The sequence below is a fragment of the Nannobrachium achirus genome, assembly GCF_963921795.1.
Source record: "Nannobrachium achirus genome assembly, chromosome: 1".
Lineage (NCBI taxonomy): Eukaryota > Metazoa > Chordata > Actinopteri > Myctophiformes > Myctophidae > Nannobrachium > Nannobrachium achirus.
In genome coordinates, this window is record NC_137810.1 from 50979888 (window position 1) to 51002721 (window position 22834).

At 43.0% G+C, this 22834-nt stretch overlaps 1 protein-coding gene across 1 annotated transcript in view; it reads right to left on the bottom strand.

Annotated features, from left to right (window-relative positions):
* Positions 1–22834, bottom strand: part of sema6bb (sema domain, transmembrane domain (TM), and cytoplasmic domain, (semaphorin) 6Bb) — a gene marked incomplete at its 3' end in the record, with an annotated part of 264150 nt that overhangs the window by 46445 nt on the left and 194871 nt on the right. Inside the window, exons 11-13 of the mRNA XM_080751140.1 lie at positions 19737–19868; positions 17336–17485; positions 9904–10083 (exon numbers count right to left, since the gene is read on the bottom strand). Coding sequence (XP_080607266.1) covers positions 9904–10083; positions 17336–17485; positions 19737–19868 — 462 coding nt within the window. The remainder of the gene's footprint in view (positions 1–9903; positions 10084–17335; positions 17486–19736; positions 19869–22834) is intronic.

Here is a 22834-nt window from a genome sequence, read left to right on the forward strand (position 1 = left end):
CAGGAGAGTTTGGACAAGGCAATTCTCTTGAATGCTGCCTTCAGGTATGGCATGGAAAGGGGAGCATTTGCATTTCTTTCGCCAGAGTAAAAACTGCATTCATGGTCTGGAGAGGGCACTTTTTTTACAGACTGGTAAAACGGCAGGGGCTCAAGCCCCCTTTGATGTCTATGTGTGCACGTGCCTGCACACACGCACGCACGCACGCACGCACGCACGCACGCACGCACGCACGCACGCACGCACGCACGCACACATTTGCACAAACCCCCCCTCCCAAAAAAAGAGAAGAAAGCGATTACTGGACCAGGACTGCTCATTAGCCTTCTGACCCCCACACTCCACGCATCATCATCAGTAGTGTCCCCTCATGCCTCCATGATGAAACACCAACACACACAACAAAGCACCCCTATAAATAAAAACATAATAACAGTGAGAGCACCGAGAGGCCAAGCGAGCAGCAGCAGCAGCAGCAGCAGCAGCAGCAGCGGCGGCACAGTCAGTGTCACACTAAAATATAGTCTGTTTGTGGTAGAGGTCTGAGGGGCAGTGGTGATGAGTCTGTCTGACCGGCACAAACGCAGCGAGCAAGGGAACAGAGTCACTTCTAATTGGCACCCAGGAGCAGACCACAACTCCTTGCTCTCGCAGCTGCCCGCCGTGAGGTGGGGGATTTGTGGTTGGTTGCCTGTAGGGATGGGGCGATAAGCTATATTTTCGTTTATCGTGATGAAAAACACTCATGATAATCGTATCGTGGAGATTTGATTTATCGCGAAATCGTCCTCCGTCATGCACTGGGTTCAATTCGCCTTTTATTTGCAGAGTCCATTTAAACCCTCCATTTAAACCCTCTATTTTTTTCACTCTCTACCAAATCTCTTTGCCAAAAAATAGGCGATCTACAAGCTCACAGCGCAATGAGCGCATCGCAACGCGTCATAACGTAAATCACAATTTCCTTGGTCACAATAATCATGATATGACATTTTCATCCCTAGTTGCCGGAGCAAACAGACTATAGTACTTTCTTTCTTTCTTTCTTTCTTTCTTTCTTTCCAGATAAACTTTATTTTGCAGTGCTACTCCTCCCAGTTTTGGTGGCATGCACTTGGGCCATACTGTATGTCAAATCGACCGGCTTCGTCGGGACTCATCTCCTTGCATTTTACTAAGAGATACGTTATAGTTTCCCAGAATTGCATCTTTCTAGCTGTCTGACAGAAACCTCTTATCTCTGTATTTTCACTTTTCGTGTTTTTTCGTAAATTCAGCGTCCAACTTGGTCATGCTACACAGTGTCACAAAAAAGAACATCAAAATTAGCAGAGCCACAAGCTCGAGGTTGTGGAACTGCTACTTTTGCTGTTTTTGAATCCTGTAACGCTAACAGTTTTTGGACATATGAGGTTTCCTGGACAATATGTTTTTTGTTTTGTTTTTAATGCACATGTGCGCCCATGCCTCCCTCGGTTGTTTCTAGGATGGCTTATGGTAATAACGCCACAGCGGGGACCGCAGTCATTAAGGACAATCTGTCATTCCGCTGGGGACCGAACCGAGCACTGGAGTCATTCCTCACAAACCAATAGCACCGTGGGACAAACAAGACGAATGAGGGAGGAGGGAAAGAGCGGAGGGAGACGTTAGAAGTGAAATGGAAAGAGGGTAAAAAGGATACAAAATAACCGTATAGTTGTTTGTTGTTACTTATGGGAGTAAAAAAAAAGAGAGAATGCGAGAAACAGAGCAAATGAAAATAAGTGAGAGGTATACACAGACGCAGTTATATAAAGAGAGCGAGTGAGACAGAGAGAGAGAATTAAAAGTAGAGAAGCAATAAGGGTCAGACAGCTTGAGAAAATAGGAAAAGGCTTGGGTCCTATTAGTGTTTCTCCCGGGTCATTTCCTGGTTCATTATGGCGGCGAGCCAATCACAAACCAATTTGATCTCTATCTGTGGGTGTCCTCTACAGGAATACCCTGGACTGCCTCTGCACATACCCTGAGACTCATTAAGACTGATTTAAACTGGCCGGCATCGCGCACCAAAGTAGACGATCTACAACAGGGCTAGGCAACCTTCAGCACGTGTGCCAACATTGGCACAGTGGGAGGGTGATCACTGACACACTGGCAGAAGTGTGTGAGAGAGGTTTCCTGTTAAAATTAAATATTCAACCAAAGTTTAGACAGTTAAATTAAGTCCACTGACTCCACTCACATCTGTATACAAATTCCATCCTGCACATAATTCTACATTCATTCAAACTGATACGTTTGACTGGGGAGGGATTCTGGGAGGTGGGTTATCTAATCTGGGAGTCTAATGATCAAAGATATTTCAAAAGAAGAAAGAAATTAAGGTTATTATGTAGGCCTATAGCCTATATGGACAATCAAAATCAGTAGGAAATACAACAATTTGATGTGGTGTCACTGGTGTCATAATTCAAGTTAATGTTGATATGGCACACTGACTATAAAGACAATGAAAACATGGCACTTCATGTCAAAATGGTTGCTGACCCCTGATCTACAAGCTCACTAACGTGTCGCAGTGCGACGCATTGTGAGCTTGTAGATAGGCTATTTTATTTACCAAGTATAAATCAGGCATTACAGACGGAGGACATCTAATCTGCTGCCTGAGTGTGTGTGTGTGTGTGTGTGTGTGTGTGTGTGTGTGTGTGTGTGTGTGTGTGTGTGTGTGTGTGTGTGTGTGTGTGTGTGTGTGTGTGTGTGTGTGTGTGTGTGTGTGTGTGTGTCTCTGTGGGTGGCTCTGGCCAGGACCAGAAAAGGGAGAAAAACATGACCTAATTTCTACATGCTCTCCCTTCGCTCTCCTGATTAGCTGTGCGCAGGGGTGTCACAAAAGGGGGGGGGGGGGGGGGAGTGGGACTGAGTTACTAGGGCCCAAGGTGGAGGGGCCTGGAATTATTTTATACTTTAGCTATTGAAAAATAGCAGATCTACAAGCTCACAGCACGGCACCGAGTGCCGTGCTGTGAGCTTGTAGATCTGCTATTTTTGAAAAGTCGAGAAAATGTGTGCAAATCTTTGAATATATCTCCTTTATTGAAGCGAACATTTGTAACTAAAATTGTGCTTCTGGGGGAGGTCCCTGGAACTAAATATTTTTAGATGGGGGTCCGTGGCCAAATACATTTTGAGGGTCCTTCACATGAAAAGGTTTGAGCACCACTGACATAGAAACATAGGTTTTTTTTTTTTAAAAGGATTTGAAATTATTCAAAGACTTGCACAAAATGTTCACGATTTTTCAAAAATAGCAGATCTACAAGCTTGCAGCGCGGCACTCGGTGCCGCGCTGTGAGCTTGTATATCTGCTATTGTTCAACAGTTAAAGCACCCAGGGCCCAGAGTTTGGTGCGACACCCCTGGCTGTGCGTGCTGACAGAGAGGGACACACCTCGCGCTGCTCTCCCCGTTCCCCAAGCACACCAAATTATAGCCCTCAAAAACACTGGCTCCAGGTCCGTTCACACCTTCACTCCATCAGCTGTGACCTCTCTTTCTCGTGGCATCGGTGCTCCACTTTTTACTTTTGCAGCAGCAGATGAGTTGAGGCACAAATGAGGGACATAGTTTTGCGGCTGATAAGGGAAAGGTGACACGGTGACGTCGCACTCCATAAACGGTATAGCAAGGGTCTTCAACAGGGGGTCCGGGACCCCTGGGGGGGGGGGGGTCCTCAGAGTTACTACAGGGGGTCCTCCAAATCTTTGTGTGATAGAAACCTTTTTCTCCTTTTTTTACATTAACCACTTGAATCCTAGCGTCCATATTCTGAGAACTTTAGCCAAAAATAGCCGATCTACAAGCTCACAACGCCTCGCGCTGCGAGCCGTTGTGAGCTTGTAGATCGGCTATTTTTCGGCAAAGAGGTTTGGTGTAGAGGGGAAAAAGAGTAAGTACGGAGTGAAAGGTCAAGTTTATTAAGTATTGATGGTTCAAGTGGTTAAATAACTGAAAACACAAATTGACATAAATACATAACACACTGATGATTGTGCTGTCAAACGATGAAACTATATGGAATCTATGAAAAAGTTGTGGGGGGTCCCTGCTTCATCCCTCTCTCTCAACTAAGGGGTCCTTGGCCTGAAAACGTTGAAGACCCCTGCAGTATAGTTTGAGTCCACCTGCTGTGTGTAAGTGTCTAATGAGAGGATTAGACATGATTGTAGGGTGGACTGAAACATGACGCGGAGACATGAAGTAGCTAAAAGGAAACATCCCTTGTTTGCATCGTGTGCATGAATGAACAACCAGATCACAGGGCACAATTAACGCTGTTTAGACAACCGTTTTAGCAACCCTGGCTTTGAAATGCTTCTAATTAGCCTGGGTTGGAGACACTAAACAAATAATTCTGTTTACAGCTATTTTAAGTGCTTACAGTTTTTTACCTCCCCTGCAGTCAACCTCCAATGTGGCACACTTAAACCCTTACTAAGACCTGCATATACTTTGTAATATAATCATCTTCTTCTTTCGGCAAGTACCCGCCGGGGTCGCCACAGCGGATCATCTGTTTCTATCTTCTTCTGTTTTACAGATCACATTTAAATACCACCAGATAATCTTGCCTGTAAACTTAGGCAAAAGATAGGATTTTTCGATAGGAACAGAGACCAGTTTTCCAATGGTATGTAGAAAAAGGGTTATTGAAGCAGTCTTTCTTTCTGTGTTGGACTATGGAGATGTCATAATATGGAAAGGCTGCTCCTTCTGTCCTCAAGCCCCTTGACACAGTTTATCATTCTGCACTGTGTTTTGTATCGGGTGAACATTATAGGACTCATCACTGCATCCTGTATGATAGAGTGGGTTGGCCTTCTTTGGCCGACAGGCGAAACAAACATTGGTAGCTGTTTATTTTTAAGGCAATTGATGGGACTTTACCATTGTATTTTAAGTCGCTGCTGGATTGGAATCCTGTGATTCTAATCCTGTGTATAGGACACGCTCCAGTGACATGGCTCACACTAAAGGTACCTAAAGCAAACACAGAACTGGGGAAGACAGCGTTTTGCTTTAATGCCCAAACCACTTGGAATGAGCAACAGCTTAAATTCAAGATAGGTTCTCCCATAACATATGGTCATTTTAAATCCTTGATTGCAGATCTAGCCACAAGTCTCTGCAACTGTTTTTAAACTTGCTTTGTAAATGTTCTGTAAATGTTTTGTGAATTTTGATTGTACTGTGATGTACCTCGACGACACTGCAAAAGAGGGAAACCTCAATGTCTTTCGAGAATAAATAAAGGTTTGTTTGAATGAATGAATGAACGAATGAATGTTTTCTGCAGCTTCCTGTGTCACTCCAGCCCTCTCACCGCATCACATAAACCTCCTCTTTGGCCTTCCTTTTCACCTCTTGCCTGGCCGAAAATAGCAGATCTAAAAAAATAGCAGATCTACATGCTCACAACGCCTCACAACGCGAGGCGTTGTGAGCATGTAGATCGGCTATTTTCACAAATTGTTATTTTTGAAGTATTAAAAAGTCCATAAATTGTCACTTTAGAAATGTGCCGATACCCTCTATACTTAAACTTTATGTAGGTTTGTTTACTGTTGAGGGAGAAAACAATGTTGCACATCAACTGGGGACCCCCCAAAATAATTTGGGGACTCCCCCTGGGGGTCCCGACCCACAGGTTGAGAACCACTGCTCTATTGTAGTCATTTCCGATCCTGTAATCCTTGTCACAAGAATCGTAGCACCCTCAATTCTGCCATGTCTTTTCGTCAGTGCCACCGCTTCCAAGCCATACAGCATGGTTGGTCTCACTATTCTCTTATACTGTACATCTTTCCTCTCACTCACTCAGTTCGTCATGTGAAAACAGCATTTTGTAGATCTGCAATTTTATTTTAAATATGATTTGGGTGAAATTCTTGTAAAATTACACACCCAAAATAGGGATGTCAGGTTATAAAGTGGTTGATGCCAGCCATAAACATAACCAACAAATTCCTCCTGTCTTCTATATTTACAGTGTACATTGCCTGTTAACATTCAAGGTTGTCTACTGTATGTGATGCTGTATGGCTCCTACTGTACCTAATTTGAAGAACCCAAACCCTCATCTCTTCCCAATCTGCCAATCAGATCCCAAAACACAAAGGTTCATCATCAGAATCAAGTGAATGTTTAATTGCTAATTTCCTGAGGATAATAAGATTCTATCAATTCATTATCTTCTCATCTTGTCCTTTAAGTACTCAGCCTCATTACGAGTGGTTTAGATCTTCTGATAGTGAATATTAGCCGCTAATCCAATTATGTTCGTTTGGCCTGACTTTATATTTGAGCACCAAAACGGTTACCCCCAAATAATAGTCGATGCACATTGCCTATTATCTGGATAATGAATCTTCTCTCCTTATCTAGATGTGTCATCACTAGCGACTCTACTGCACAGGTTCTTTCTCATCATGGGGTCCGGAGCTCGGCCAGGGGTTCTTGACAGGGATCCAGGGTGTGCCCAGCTAAATGGTAGTGCTACTGTAACAGTTCCCTTCCCTCCATGACCATACATGAAGCTAGATAGCATTTTTAGGTTTTAGGAAAAAAAATCTTTTTCTTTTTGAGCGGTGGTAAAACGCTCCTATACGTGGCTGTGCGTGTGTCCGTAGCCTTTTTCCTCAGCGTTTTGCCATAGCAAAGTGTGTACGTAGCATCATGTTTGTCTAGTGATGTCATATGTCGTATGTCTGTAGCCTTTTTCCTCAGCGTTTTGCCATAGCAAAACGTGTGTGTGTAGCATAGCCTGTACATCCTAGACTCAAATCATAGTCTGAAGACGTTATGCAACCACGACCACCGCTCACTTCACATTGGGTGTGATTTCTTTTTTACTGATTAGGTGCGTGGTCTACCTATGTTATAGTTTTTCTAGATTGATATTCCTATGCATTTGTTTTATTGTTGTTGATGTACGGACAAGAAAAAAAAATGAAGGGAATTAGTTCTAAAACAATTATATTATAAACTAAGACACTCAGGACAAAGGGGGAGAGACAGCATAATTTGTCTAAAAAAGCATTAATTGCACATCTCTTGACGCTATTATTCCATGGTATAACGATTGATCGTACTAACTAAATAGGCCTAAAGGCAGCATAGATTTTCTCTACTAGGCTGAGCAAACCATCACATTTCTGGGCTGGAGGACTTTTTACGTTCAAATAAAACCAAAAAACATTAAAATGTTTGTTGTGAAAGGCTATTCGTCAAGCTTCACATGACAATTTGACAATTTAGCAATAAATAGGCAACCACACTCGCAATTTCCCAGAATTGCTGCTGGAATCGTGCCATCAATAATGGAAGCAGGAGGAGGTAGCTGTTGTTCAGGGGACAGTTGACAGGTCCATCTCCACCTGGGAGGAAGGTAACGATGTTCTTTCTTTTGTTTCCGATGATGCAATATGGTCATGGCCTGCTGTCCATAATTATGGGGGTGGGAGGAGGGTTGTTGTTACACTTACTATACTTATTATTAGATGGATCTTGTGACATGTCCATGTCCATACTGTGTTTTTAGAGTTTTATTATCTGCTGTAACATAAATTGCCCAGTTTGGAACTAATAACTCGAACTGCACTCTGTTGAGGTGCCAACTTGCGACTCACGCTCAAGTAGGCCACACAGTGCCTACTTGTGCGCAAGCAGAGCGCGCCATGAGGTGTGCGGCTGTGCGCTGCTGACATTACCAAGAGAGCTCTTACCATATATACCAAACTCTGCTGACATCATCACCAGGAATGCTGGTCCCTCATTGGTTGTAGGTGTCACCTACATACATACATTCCCAGAATCCCAACCATTTCAGCGCTACGGTCTTCAAAAAACCCAGTCACCTACAGTACATACATACCCAGCCCATTACAGTACTTGCACGCTCTGCTTGCGCAAGTAATAAACTTGAGAATCACTGCTGTACATCAACCTCCAGATAGTATTCAACACTTTCATTAGGCTTAGCTGTTGTGTGTCAGTGTGTGTATACTGCATTTTCTATTAGTTAATAGTTGTTGATTTGGGTGAGTTGTTAGTCAAGCATCTCCACAATTGCAATTTTGCAGTCCAATTTAAATATGGTGTGTGAGTGATGGCTGATTTAAGCAATCACACCTGGCCTGAGTCAAACTAATTGGACTCTGAGCTGCCTGGGAGTAACTACACACCTGTTGTGCACATATTACAAATCATCCACAGGCACACACTCAAGAGAGAGCCTATCGACTGCACATTTCCATCTGCTCCATCTTACCCTCTCTGCAACTTCACAATTTAGGCATTTAGCAGACTCTCTTATCCAGAGCAACTTAACAATAAGCAAAGTAAACACACGCATCAAATGCAGAGAGACAGCGTAGTGCCTCAGTAAGTAACCTGCATGGGAGCACAGGTAAACCAATAACCATCAGTCTAAACCAGGGGTCTTCAACGTTTTCAGGCCAAGGACCCCTTAGTTGAGAGAGAGATGAAGCAGGGACCCCCACAATCTGTTCATAGATTCCATATAGTTTAGTTGTTTGACGGCACGATCATTCAGTGTATTTTGGATTCATGTCAATTTGTGTTTTCAGATATTTAACCACTTGAACCGTCAATATTTAATACACTTGACCTTTCACTATGTACTTGGTCTGCTCTTTTCCGGGGAAAAGAGCTTTGGTGTAGAAAAGTTTTCCCCCTCTACACCAAAGCTCTTTACCAAAAATAGCCGATCTACAAGCTCACAACGCCTCGCGCTGCGAGGCGTTGTGAGCTTGTAGATCGGTTTGTAGATCTGCTATTTTTGGCTAATGTTCTCAGAATAAGGACACTAGGGTTCAAGTGGGGGGTTCACTAGGGTTCTATCACACAAAGATTTGGAGGACCCCCTGTAGTAACTCTGAGGACCCCCTAGGGGTCCCGGACCCCCTGTTGAAGACCCCTGGTCTAAACAATATACTATGGAAATAATAATCTGTACATGGAAACTATAGGATACCAGGTAAACAGTAGCCTCGGGATCCAGGCATTTCATTCAAGAAAGAAAAGCCTGGGTATAGCCCCCAGTAACTGTGGCTCAGCCAATCACAAGCCGCGGGCGTCAAGGCATCGCCTGCAGACACTAATAGAGTGTTGGCGTCCGTAGTGCAGAGGGGCTCACGTGAAAAAGTATTTTAATTGTAATTTGCGCATATAAAATATGATGTATTGTAGCCATTCGGATATCTTATTTTACATCAATATCGTTCATGTGAACTGGTTTATTTATGCTTAATCATTGTAATTATCAAAATTGAGTTTTTCCACCGCTGCGCCGCATTTTCATTTCCTCATACAAGTTGTCAATGCGAGCAGAGAAGAACAGCTGATGGAGGGGAGCAGACAGAGGGGGCTGGGGGGAGGGGAGGCGGGCAAAGAGATCCATGAACAAATGCTATTGGCCAGAGTGATATCCCCGCACTTCTGAGCCATATGACTGCTAGCGCTGGAACAGGGGAAGTAAACAATGAATCCTTTGACAAGGCAGCATGGTCAGCCATCAGCCCCACACCACACAAGTACCTAAACTAAACCCATTTCTTGAATATCGTCACTGTTGGGCAGAAACCTCGTACTGTATCTCCAAGTTTAATTTTTTTTTGGCCCTACTAGCCCTGCTTCAGCATAACTAGACTGTCGCACAAAAGTAGTGAGAATAGCCGATGTACAAGCACACAACGCCTCGCATCGCGAGGCCTTGTGTGCTTGTAGATTGTCTATTTTCACTATTTAAAACCATTTTTTAAAATAATAACACATTTTTTTTACATACAAGGTTTCCACCCGATGACGACGACGATATACAGCCGTTTGTGGTCTTACTTGTCGGGGTTGTAGCCCTCCAGCTCCTCCAGGAAGACGTTGGAGTTGGTGACGGTGTTGTCCTGGTTGGGCATGATGAGGAACTTGAGGATGGTCCCCCTGCTGGAGCCCAGGAACAGCACGGTGCGGTTCCGGTACGGCCCGGCCTCCGTGTCCACCACCATCCTGTTCAGCTGGTACCTGCACACCAGAAACCTCTTATCTCCATGTTCCAACTCTTAAGGCCCATTCCCACAGGGCCAGATAAACAGATAAGAAAATATATTTTTCCATTCAATTAAAAAATATCTGTGACAGATATTTTTCCATTCAAGTGGATGTTAACACTTCGCCAGCCGAAATAGAATGGCTTGTTGGTAGATTAGCCGTGAAATTTCTATTATTATATTATGATCTGAACTGCATTCATTTTACAAGACCATCAGCGCTATATCACGTGGTCTTCATCCCCCATAAACATCACGCGATCCCCGTTGTATTCTCACCACAGTCACCAGCCAAATTCCTCCCTCTGCATTGGCTTAGAGTGGCGGTTTCGGCCGATGCATCTCCTCCCTGTGCGTTTCGCGTGTGCGATCCATTCACATAAATGTCGGCTCAAATAATACAAGTGTGACTCTACAGTAGATATGAACAGTTTCGCTAGCTTAGCCCCCAGCACTCCAGCTGTACTAGCACTAATGTCTAAACAGAAAACGTAAGCTATTACAGGGAAAGGACCTGACGTCACTTCTGCTTCATGTCAGAGGAGCCATGCGCTATCGATGGACGAGCGGTGACTAGGGAAGGTTAGACGATCGCGATTTTCGGATAAAAATCATTTATTTTGTTTTTAATGACATAGTACGGTAAAAGACGGCGCGGCTGAGACATCCTTGCTCAGATGTCCGGTATATTACGGTTTTAATATTAAGTGGCTCCCCGTGGCTTGGAAAGGGTTAAGATACTGATAAAAAAAGATATCTGTGACCGATATTTTTTATCAGTATCAGAATGGAGAAAGAAATCTTTTTATCTGTTTATCTGGCCCAGTGGGAATGGGCCTTTAAAGTTGCGTTTTGGAAATCCAAAATCCCCCCCCCCCCCAAAAAAAAAAAAAAAAAAAAAAACATTTTTCAGGCCAAGGAGAGAGAGAGCAAGGGACCCAACGTTGCGAAAATCGGAAAAAATCAACCCTGGTCCGAAAATAAATATGAAACGGGCGGCAGTGTGCAAACGTGATTGATTTTTTTTTTTTTTTTGTGTCTTTTCGTAAATTAAAGGCATAGTTAACCCCCAAAATGACGATTACTCACCCCATGGAGACCCGAATTCATGAATATTCTTTTGTTTTTGTTCCTAAGCCAGAAATTTGAGGAGACTTATGTGTCTCCATAGGAAACCCGAACCACTGCTGGTCATCAAATTATTGGCTTAGGACTGCGACGAAAAAAAAAAAAGAAAAAAAATATATATATATATATATATATATATATATATATATATATATATATACTGTATATATCCATGAATTCAGGTCTCCATGGGGTGAGTCGATAGAAAAAAAGTTATTTTATGGTTGAAGTATCCCTTTAATGTCCCTACTTGATCATATCATAATACCACGTCACACGAACGCATCAAGAAGTATCAGATCCTCAAGCTCGAAGCGCGGCTCAAAACACGGCGCGAAGCAGCGTGTTTCGAGCTTGTAGGACTGCTAATTTTGATACTTTGAATTTGAATCCTGAAAAGTAGCAGTTTTGGACATTATGAGGGTTCCACCCGACAGAGACGACTGTGTCACATCACCAGCGACAGCAGTCACAGACGTTGCCACGTCTGGTATTGTGTCTTTGTGACTTCTGTTTTGAAACAAACTGCCAGCTGTGCAATTATATCAGGGGGAATGTTGGATTAGAGACATTCTCCCCTCTATCCATCACTGTCAGCCAAGAGCCCATGAGCAAGGCAATTAGCCCTTCTCTTAAGTCCCACCCCCCTCCAATTAGCGACTGTCCAATGCCATATGGCCTGTCACACTCCTGGCACATACCGTAGGAGTCAATGTAAAATAGCCTGCACATAATAATGAGCAACATCGATAACAGTAGGATCAATTACACTATGGTGAAAAACATTGCTGCTGAGGTACATAACAGTTATTCCACATGCGTCCCTGTTCTTCCTCGTACAGTTTCAGTTCCCGCCCCCTCCCACACCCACACCCACACCCACACACACACACACACACACACACACACACACACACACACACACACACACACACACACACACACAAACAGACAGAGTAGGAGAAGAACGATGAACGAAGGAATCACATAAAAGACACAGCGTGGAAAGAAATTGAATTTAAGTGAATAGAGGAGTGAAATTCTTTAGCTTTGGCTAAGGATACATACTGGGCGGAAAGTGAATGTGAAGGGGGGCCATGCAGGGGTGACTGGAACTGTGCGAGGAAAAACAGGGACACATTCCTCATACCCAGAGCAGTTGGAGGGGGCATTTTTCATCCCTTTCCAACCAAGCCCAAAACTGCACTGACATAGACAAACGCAGGCCGTGGCTGCAGTGTTTCATGCCAAACACACACACAGCTTAACGTCATCGATGCTGACGTGTTGATATGGTTACTTTGTTATGGTGTATCCTGGATCACTTTTTATTAGATCTTCATTAGATTTATGGGCATGTTTAGAGTTAGACACATGTGCAAGTTGAAGCCAATAAGCCATTCATATTTTTGATGTTTGCAGATGTGTGTGTTTGTGATGTGATGTGATGTCATCGTGTCAGTAACTTTAAAAGGAGTCTTGGGATCTGGTTCAAGTTCGAGTTCAACACACCAGAATCACGGATCAACTCGTACCGCTCGTTAAAGTGTTTATTCATTTGTTTGTCTGTTTATAAACCGCTACTATTTGGAGTCTTACTCCAGTCACTCCTGTCCAGTGATAATGATGTTAATGTAGTTGATTGATAATAGCTAAATGCGGCTGCGGTTTCTCTCTCTTTCTTTGTTGGTGATAAACATTTGCCTGTGTTCTGTTTGTTGAAACACTAAAGTCATGCACATTTTTCCAGTGCATACCGCAGGCCTTCTTGACAAGATTTAGAAGAGATTTTTGGAGCTCTGGCTCCAAAAATGATCGATTATCTTATGTGGAAAGTCTGTGATATTCGAACGCAAGTAATTGGGCGAGCTGTCAAAACCAAGACTGTTTGTCAGTTGTCACACATCAGGGTGCAGAGTGGTGGTGGCGGCTCGCGTCTACTCTAGCTTCACGGCTATCATCACGGCAGACGACACAGAGGATCGAGTCACGTTCTAGCCTCGCATAGCAACACGACACAGACTGCGTAACCGCAACACTGGAGCCAATGAACTTCCGCAATACGGGTCGGTCGGTCATGTCAGCCATGTTGCTTTTGGTGGCTGGGTCATGTCAGCGCTGGAATGTTCTCAAATGTATGTTAGATGAGAGAAACTAAAACGTTTGAGATCCACTGTCCCAAAGGACTGCTAATAGTGTCATGGTTAATCAGTATCATACATTCTGATGAAAACCTGGAGACTTGACATTCAGTAATTGGGTTTTATCATCAAAATAAGAACATTATAATGGTGTAAAAAACAAATCTAAAATGTGCCACGGACAAGGCTAAGTCCTTACCACGGACACATTTGTCTGTGTACGGACATATCGATGACCCCTGGTGAATGAACCCTCAAGTGGAGCACAGAGATCAACAGATGGTACAGTCGTTGTACAGGGGAAGTGCTATGAATGTGTGTTAATTACTAAGTAGGCTGTTGGTCTAAAAGAGCATCAGTGCTCAGACCACTTCCTCTGATTAAATAAAGATTTTTGGAGTAGAGCAAAAACAAAATCTTGGAATAAAACATGTAACAAAAGCTACAGTATCGCCTTTTATGTCTCACGGAACACCACAACTTTGAAAACTAAGGCCTTGTATACAGATGTGCCGTTTCAACTCTTCAGTATTTACTGCTCTTTTCCTGAAGGTTTCCTGCAAATGCATTTTTTCCACCGGTTTCTTTCCCTGTTTTGCATTTTACATTTTTTATGGAGTAACAGAGCTTATTTTTGCAGAAACTAGAAAAAATAGCTGATCTACAATCTAAATTTTCTGCAAATTCCCTGAAAATCTACTGTCTTGTCAATGGCAGGACGTGCACGTGAAGTTCTGAAATGGCACATCTGTAAGCAACGTGATCAGTTAAAAATAAAACGTAACCTGGCATTTGACGGGCGGCCGACACAGACGTCTAGTAAGGTCGGTTAGTCTCGCCATGAGACCTCCGGTCGCTATAGGGGATGAGACAATAGTATAATACCGTAATAATTTGGGCCCCACACCTTGGGGTGTTTTTCCCCGCTGTATATTTGCATTATGTGAAATGTGTCCTCTGCATTTTACCCATCCTAGGAGCAGTCAGCAGCCGTCGGTGTGAAGCGATCAGGGAGGAGTTAAAGGAGATACACCATGCATTTAAAAAGTATTTATGTCATATTGTTTATGTCCCAAAAACGTTTTTCAAAAGATTTGAGGCTAAATTACCACTCCTGAATAGAGAGCCTCTCTCATTTTTGAATGGCTCTCAGAGCATTTTCAGCTGCAGTATAAAATTGGCCTGCGGGGGGGTGGCGCAGTTCTGCCGTTGTGTGTGCAGATATGCACCCCAACCAAACACTACACAAAAGGTCTTGCAAATAATAACAATAATATATATATATATATATATATATATATATATATATATATATATTTTTTTTTTTTTTTTTTTTTTTTTTTTTTCATTTCGATTATAGTTATAGTTTTCTTTTTAACATATTGCAACCATTACAAACGGAATATTATTATCCAGCCATCTAGGCTGCATCTGAGCAGCTCCATGGGTTTTTAAGGGTTAATCTCAGGGTCACGCAAAGTTCAGTAGTTCACCCAACTGAAAGAGAAAGTTGTTGCAGCTGTCAGACTCACTCGGAGCATCGTTGTCCACAACAAGACTGGACTATAGCCTACTACAGATTAGAATAGTTGTTTAACAGTTTAACATGGTAGCGCGATCAGAGCAAGCAGAGGACATCATCAGAGGATCATCTGTTGTGAACTGATGAAGTATAAAAGACGGTGGATTGTTTGGATCCGAGCTAGCCTGCTAGCCAGTAGCCAAGGCTAATCTGCCTAGCGACGCTGCAAATGGATTATTTTTTGTTTAACGAGATACAGCAGATACCAGCTTGGTGAGTCCATATTTCCAATTCCTTTGATAGCAGCTACAATGGATGTGGCACTTGTGAAATGCTGTGTTTCTGCAACGTGCACACGTGGATATGTGTGAGCATACGTTGTCATGATAATTTGGCTGCTCAGGTTATTTAATATATATATTTTTTATTTTTTCACCTTGGTTTAACTTTTGAGCCACGCTGGCTGCTATGCAAATGAGCAGAAGAGGGGCTGGTTTATTAAAATTAGGTCTGGTTTGGAGCTTCATAGGGGAGGGCAAATGGAGCACCCGTGGGATGCTTTTGCAGATCGTGACGTCCCATTCGGCAGCAAATCAGGACAGCCTGTTTTGAGCACCCGTGACAAGCTTTTAACTTGTGCCCTCCCAAAACCAGAGAAATACACAACGGTCAGAAATGGGACTTTGTGAGGATAGAAGATGCCAGTGGGACCCCAAAAAAAGGTTTTAAAATAGGAAAAGTGCATTTTCATGGTGTATCTCCTTTAAGTGACTTGCTCAGTTTGACACTTCGACACATTGCTGAGAGAGTTAATGTAACCTGGGCAGGGGCGTCGCACCAAATGCTGGGCCCTGGGTACAAGGATTCACTGCGGGCCCCCCATGAATGTTCTTCATAGGGGGAGGGGGTTTAACCCATTTAGACTGGGAATGCATTAATATGCATTATTTTGTGCTTTAACTATTGAAAAATAGCAGATATACAAGCTCACATGCAGCGAGCTTGTAGATCTGCTATCTTTGAATATTTTGAATCCTTTTTGAAAAAAACCTATGTTTCTATGTCAGTGGTGCTCAGACCTTTTCACGTGAAGGACCCCCAAAATGATATGTATTTGGCCACGGACCCCCATCTCAAAATATTTCGTTCCAGGGACCCCACAGAAGCAAAATTTGAGTTACAAATGTTCGCTTAAAAAAATACATATATTCAAAGATTTGCACACATTTTCACGACGTTTCAAAAATAGCAGGTCTACAAGCTCGCAGCGCGGCACAGAGTGAGCTTGTATCTGCTATTTTTCAATAGAGCATAACATAATTAAGGCCCCTCCACCTTGGGCCCTAGTAACTCAGTCCCACTTTCCCCCTCCTTGTGACGCCCCTGAACCTGGGTGTCTTTGCCTTCCCAGGAGGGCTATCTAACCATTGAGCTATGGCCGCCCCTGTACTGTATGTATAGAGTTCTAAAATGTACAGTGGCTGACATAAAACTCCAACCATGCAGTATATGGTCTGTCGTTAATTTACCCCTCCTATCTGTCCACTCCAGTCATCTATGTATCCAATTAATCACCCCAACGGGAAGCTTTTCAATTCATTTAAGTGCATTATTGGGTGACTAGTTAAGATGCTAAAACGCTGTCCGGGCTTCCAGTGTATTTTCAAAGGCCTTGCGTGGCGTTCTCTCTTCAGTCTCAGCATAATGTAATGGATCCCATGGAGCAAAGAAAAAAATATTCATCACATTTGCATAACAAACTAATTACGCTGGGCGTTTGGTCATTAATAATATCAGTCAACTAAATGGGTTTGTTTTCTGAACAATGGGGGGGGGGGGGGGCTTTGCAGCTGAACGCCACAGGCATTGTGAGAGCACAGACAGGCAGGCCCTGTGATCACTGTGGTTGGTCACCAGTGGGACTCCATAAGGTGTATTCATAGATATGTTATGGATGGTAGAGAGGGCATGGGTTAGCTAGAGAGAGAGAGAGAGAGAGAGAGAGAGAGAGAGAGAGAGAGAGAGAGATAGTACACTTTTGAGGTATTTGTACTTTACTTGATTATTTCCAATTTCCAATACTTTTACTTCTACTCAACTACATCTCAGATCCAAATATTGTACTTTTACTCCACTACATGTATTTGAAAACTTTAGTTACAGTTACTTTGCAGGTGTAAATTATAATATTACACACATTAACCCACTTTAGCCCTATATTTATACCTTGGCTATTTGAAAATAGCGGTTCTACAAGCAGATAGAGACAGACAGACAGAGACGAAGAGACGCACGCACGCACGCACACACACACACACACACACACACACACACACACACACACACACACACACACACACACACACACACACACACACACACACACACACACACACACACACACACACACATATACAGTATGACAGTAGCCTCACCTGACCATGGTGCGGACTATCCACGGCCTCTGGCCCAGAGAGGGGATGGCCTCGTCCATCAGAGGATGAGTCTTCACAAAGTTGAGCATCTCGTCCGGGAAGGCGTTGGACGAGTTGTACCTGGAGCCTTGGACAGCACAGCCACCGGGCCTGGGGGAGGGGGAGGGGGGGGGTTAGGGAGACACCAGTGATTCACAGCAGTTTTGGCAGCGGACAAGGGAGCTCTTCTCCTTTAATTAGAGGCAGTAACATGGATGACGCAACGTTTATGATATACTGTGCAATATAATACAAAGTTTGCAAGTTTGGCACAGTAGCGGCTGGGAGCAGCAATTCCTCTTGTGCCATCAATCAACACACGCCCATCAAGGCCATTAATCTCCCCCAGAACTCAAATCAACTCCATCTGCACAGAACACAGCCGTGCTACAGGCCTGCGCTGCCACTGGATCTGGGAGAAGAGAAGACTGCAAGAACATGGCAGAGTGGGGACCGTTTTTTGCCCTGACGCAATACAGGGAGCATTTTCTCCTCAGGCTGGGATAATCCTACTGTATATCATCGTTGTGGGGTGAAAACCTTGTACGTCCAAAACCGTGGGTTTTGCATTTATCATTTTAAAAATGATTTTAACTAGTGAAAGCAGCCGATTTACAAGCACACAACGCCTCGGTGCGAGGCGTTGTGTGCTTGTAGATCTGCTGTTTTCACTACCTTTGTGTGACGCCCTTGTATGATGAAGCAGGGCTTTACTTTGTGAAAAAACGTACAAATTTGAAACTTGGAGATATGAGGTTTCTGCCCGACAGTGACGATATGGTCTAAAACCTAACCTAACCTTAAAGGAACATAGAGGATTATATTTTCGTCCATGCCTTACCCCCTATCTTCTTTGCCTTTTTTTTACTATTTTGAAAAACATTTTAGAACACTTCAAATAGACGATCTTTAAGCTCACTAAAAAGGAAAAGAGGTTTAGGGATAAGGGGTTAGTGTTTTTGAAAAATCATCTTCATATATAAGAGTATACATCTAATATATGATGTTGACGTGTAGCACAATGGGGGAAGCGGCCCCTACTGTTGAAACTTTAAATGCCGCCTTAAAGGAGTAGTTCACCCCCAAAATGACTTTTTTTCTATTGATTACTCATGCCATGGAGAGTGGAGTTCAATAATATATTTTGGTTTTTGTCACATTCCTAAGACAAAAATTTGATTTGAGTAAATTTACCCTCATTGATTCCGGATGGGGACGCATTTCGAAACGGGTCCCCATCCGGAACGAATGGGGGTAAATTTTTTGTTATCACATTTTTGTCTTAGGAATGCGACAAAAAACTAAAAATATTATTGAACTCTAGTCTCCATGGCATGAGTAATCAATAGAAAAAAAACATTTTGGGGGTGAACTACTCCTTTAAGTCCCATTTTTATACTTTGGCTTTTAATAAAGCCAAAGTATTAAAAGCTGCCTGCTGGTAGCTGATTCTTTTACTGTTGCTTTTACTTACTTTTTACTTACTTGCTTTTACTTACTTTTTTATGGGTTTTTGGGCACTTTGGAAACCCTGTGTTTGTAAAATGGACTATATAAATAAATTGGATTGGATTGGACTGAAAACAATCTCCACTCATCACCTTGATGAGTCACAGTTACCGTCTGCTGTTTATATCCCATATCCCGGAGGGACTGTGACAACACCATCGCTATGCAAGCAGCAGTCGGTCGTGGCTCTGCGCCTGGGTGTTGACTGTGGACTGTCCAGTTTTATAATGTTGCAAACCGCATGCACAGTTAGGGGATTCTGTTGCAAGCAATTGCATGTTGCAAGTCAGCTCACAAGAACGTCCCTTAACGATGTGAACCCTAGCGTCTAGTGATGTGTTGTTCATGAGTGATTTGAATCGCAAGAATGAACCATGAACAATTCGTTCATTTCCCCTCCCCCTAATAGCCCCAGCACGCATGCAGGACGCTCCTGTGATAGTGTTTTTCACGCGACGATCGCGCTACTGAACGATGAACGTGAAATCATTTGAACGGATCATTGCCGTGAACAAAATGATTCGTTCACTGAAATGAACGGTTTTGCCCACCACTACTAGCATGATAGCGTCTCTATTCTAGGGCAACTTTGAGTGTAAGTAGCCGATCTACAAGCTCACAACACTTGTACTAAAAGTACTAAAAGTACTAAGTATGGGGTGTAAGTGGTTAATTGAGGTCTAGCAGCAAAACTACTTTGTCTACTGAATTGCCAGTATAGTAGGTGCAATTTATTACAAACTTAATAACTTGATGAATACAACATTGTATAGTGCTTAATTTACATACTGTAATGTTCTGAACTTGTTGGGTCTATGGAGGTATAAATAAAGCTATTACAGCACATCTGTACCTTGGCTTGGGGATGCTTTCGTCTGGAACAGCTGTCCAGATGGACTCTGGTGATTTCTGCTCCTTGAATCTCCCATCAAACACTGAAGCCAGCTGCTCCATGTCAAACGCACACACTGCTGAACCAGGGATACTGCAGACAGACAGAGAGAAGTAGAGGCAACAGTGGCATCAGTTCAGCAAAAGCTAGGGTATGGCAAAGATGGGAGTCCTCATGGAAAATAGGCATTACATTTTGGATAACACGGTTCTATTGTGAAAATAGCAGATCTACATGCTCACAACGCTGCGAGGCGTTGAGAGCATGTAGATCGGCTATTTTCACAATGTCTGAAAAAACTTTAAAAAATGACTTTTGACCGTTTTTTACACAGGTTTCTACGGTTTCTTGGGCTGGATATGGCAGCCTGGAATCATTTTTCAAGTGCAGCTAAACTTAGCATGTTAGTAAACGTGCCACAATTAACAATAATGCATTGCACCTGTACAGCTGACCTGCGGAACCTGGTAATATACCATTTTGTCAAGCTGGGGAGAATACAAGTGTGGAGAATATAATTATAATACCTTGTTAAAGTGACCATTATGTTACATTTTGCATTTGTAGTTATTTTACTGTAATTTAACAACATAATAACCCAGCGCAGATAGACAAAGAGACATTCATGGATTTACATTTAAAAGTAACTTTTATTTTCCCCCCTGGACCCAGGGTATGGCAGCTGCATACCCCTGCCATACCCAATTGACGCCCCTGAGAGGCAAGAGAGATATAGTGAAGAGGTAGAGAAAGAGGTTGTGAAAGAGAGATACAGCGATAGAAAAAGAGAGGTGGTGGGAGAAGAGACAGGGAGAGAGTCAGCCATTAGTCGACTCACAATTGAATCAAACGTCAATTCTGTTTCAAGTAGGCATCGCCTTGTTGGTACAGAGGAGAGAGTACGAATAACCAGATAATAGAGATTTGAGAAAGAGAGAGAGATGACAATGGAAGGTGGAGGTGGAGGATGACAAGGGGATGAAATAGGAGGTGAATTGTGTTCGGTATGTGTGCGTGCGTGCGTGCGTGCATGCATGCTTTTTCCCAGAGAGGGTAGCAAAACAGTGACAAATTGGATTTGGACCGGTCATATTTTGGGTTTTGCACGCTCTGAACGCAATGAAATTGGAACTGAGAGTGGTAGGATGACAGGATAAGATGTGGGCGAAGCAGAGATATGCGATGGACCCAATAGCCAGATTAGACTCATGACAAGTCTTTGGCTTGAATTCCTTGAATATAAAACAAAATAGGAAATGAGTCATCGAAGCTTCTCCCTCTCTGCAAAAAGACGAGGGAGGATTCTCGTAAAACAGAAATGAACCTTACAACATGTTCCTGTTAAACTCCCTACAGTATGCGCCTCTCCAGGCTGTTTAACTACACTTGGAACTGTTAAGGCTATTTTTTAGAAGTACATTTGGAGGCTAACGGTACTGAGAATTAAATAAGGAGCAAAGAGCTTCTGGAGGTTTATGACAAGCACAAAATGCCCGGGTGCTGGTCTGCATGTCAGCCATGGCTGACAGGAGAGAGTACAAAGCATGTCAGGAAGAACACATGTACTTATGGGTGGCTTTGCCCCCTCAGGCAAAAGGCGATGGAACAGTGGGGAGGGACAAACAAACAAACAGAACTTGTATGGGATTCATATAGCACAGTTTCGAATCAAACAAATAGCACAAAGAATATCTCATACAATACATAGATAAACACAGAAAGCCACAGAATACATTTCCACTGATGGAAATGTACAGCCGTAACAGAACCAACGACTCTGAGTGGAACATTGCTCATAGAAGAACCCATGGTCCACAAGCACACACATACTTACTGTATCTTACCATCTTTGTGGGGACATTAAATCAAACATTTCATCAAAAACCCAAAACCTAAGCCATAGCCTAGCCACAAAACATAACCTCAATATCCCTATCACTTACCCTCAGACTAAACATAAGCTTAACCCTTCACTATAACTCTAAATGTAACCCGTAAATTAGCCCCGAACTGCATAATTACATTATTTTCATAATTGTAGTCTGAGGACCATAACTGTGCCCCCACGAGGTCAACAAGGACACACGCACGCATGCACGCACGCACGCACGCACGCACGCACGCACACACACACGCACACACACACACAGATAATATGAACTAGAAACAAATAATTGTGGCCTCCTGGTGGTGCTATAATAGGCCAAAGTGGAAAAGGGTGCCATGTATCACACGCTGTGTTCATGATTTGAGGCATTTTGTTAAAAACTGACCAATCCTGCAAACTTTGGAAGCCAATCTTAGCCAATTAGGATGGAATATCAGACAGATCCATGTTGATCACATGACTATAGACGGATTTGTGTGCTTTTTGGACAAAATCTTTAGGAGTACTGTCAACCAGGAGTCTGCCTCCTGGTTGTAATAAATAAATGTACAGTACTATATGGTTTCCACAGTGGGAAACACATTGACTGAAGTACAAGATAGGAAACTAGAATTCAGGGATGTCCAGCTCTGTCAGTGAACTCCCTATAATCTAAAGCTACTACAGATGCTTTCCCAGCTAAGAAAGGGAAGCGAAAGGCCAAAATGAGCAGAGGCAAACTTTTATCCATCCTTCCTTACTGGTGTGACTCTGGACAGCCTTGGAAATGAGACACCAGAACTTCTGACAGAGATTGGGACAAGGAACAATGAAAAGGTCACCGCAGACAAAAAGGCTTGCACGTTTGCCTACAGATGACAGGAGGCAGTCATCCAAGAAGCCAGCATTAGTTCAAGAACAGATGGCCTGCACTGTTCCAACTGTTCCAACACAATGAGGTAATAATCATGGAACTGAAGTGATCAAAGTCTGCATGTTTGCACCAATAGTAATTAATTCTAATACAGCGCCATCTTGAAATCATGTACAGAAATGAAGACATAGGCTACATGTGGCTGGATTAGATTCTTTTTTTGTGGTGATTTGACCAATACATCAATATAAATGTGTTGTGTGGGTGTTTGGGTTGAGATAATCTCTCTTTTTCTCTCTTCATCTCAAATGATTCACA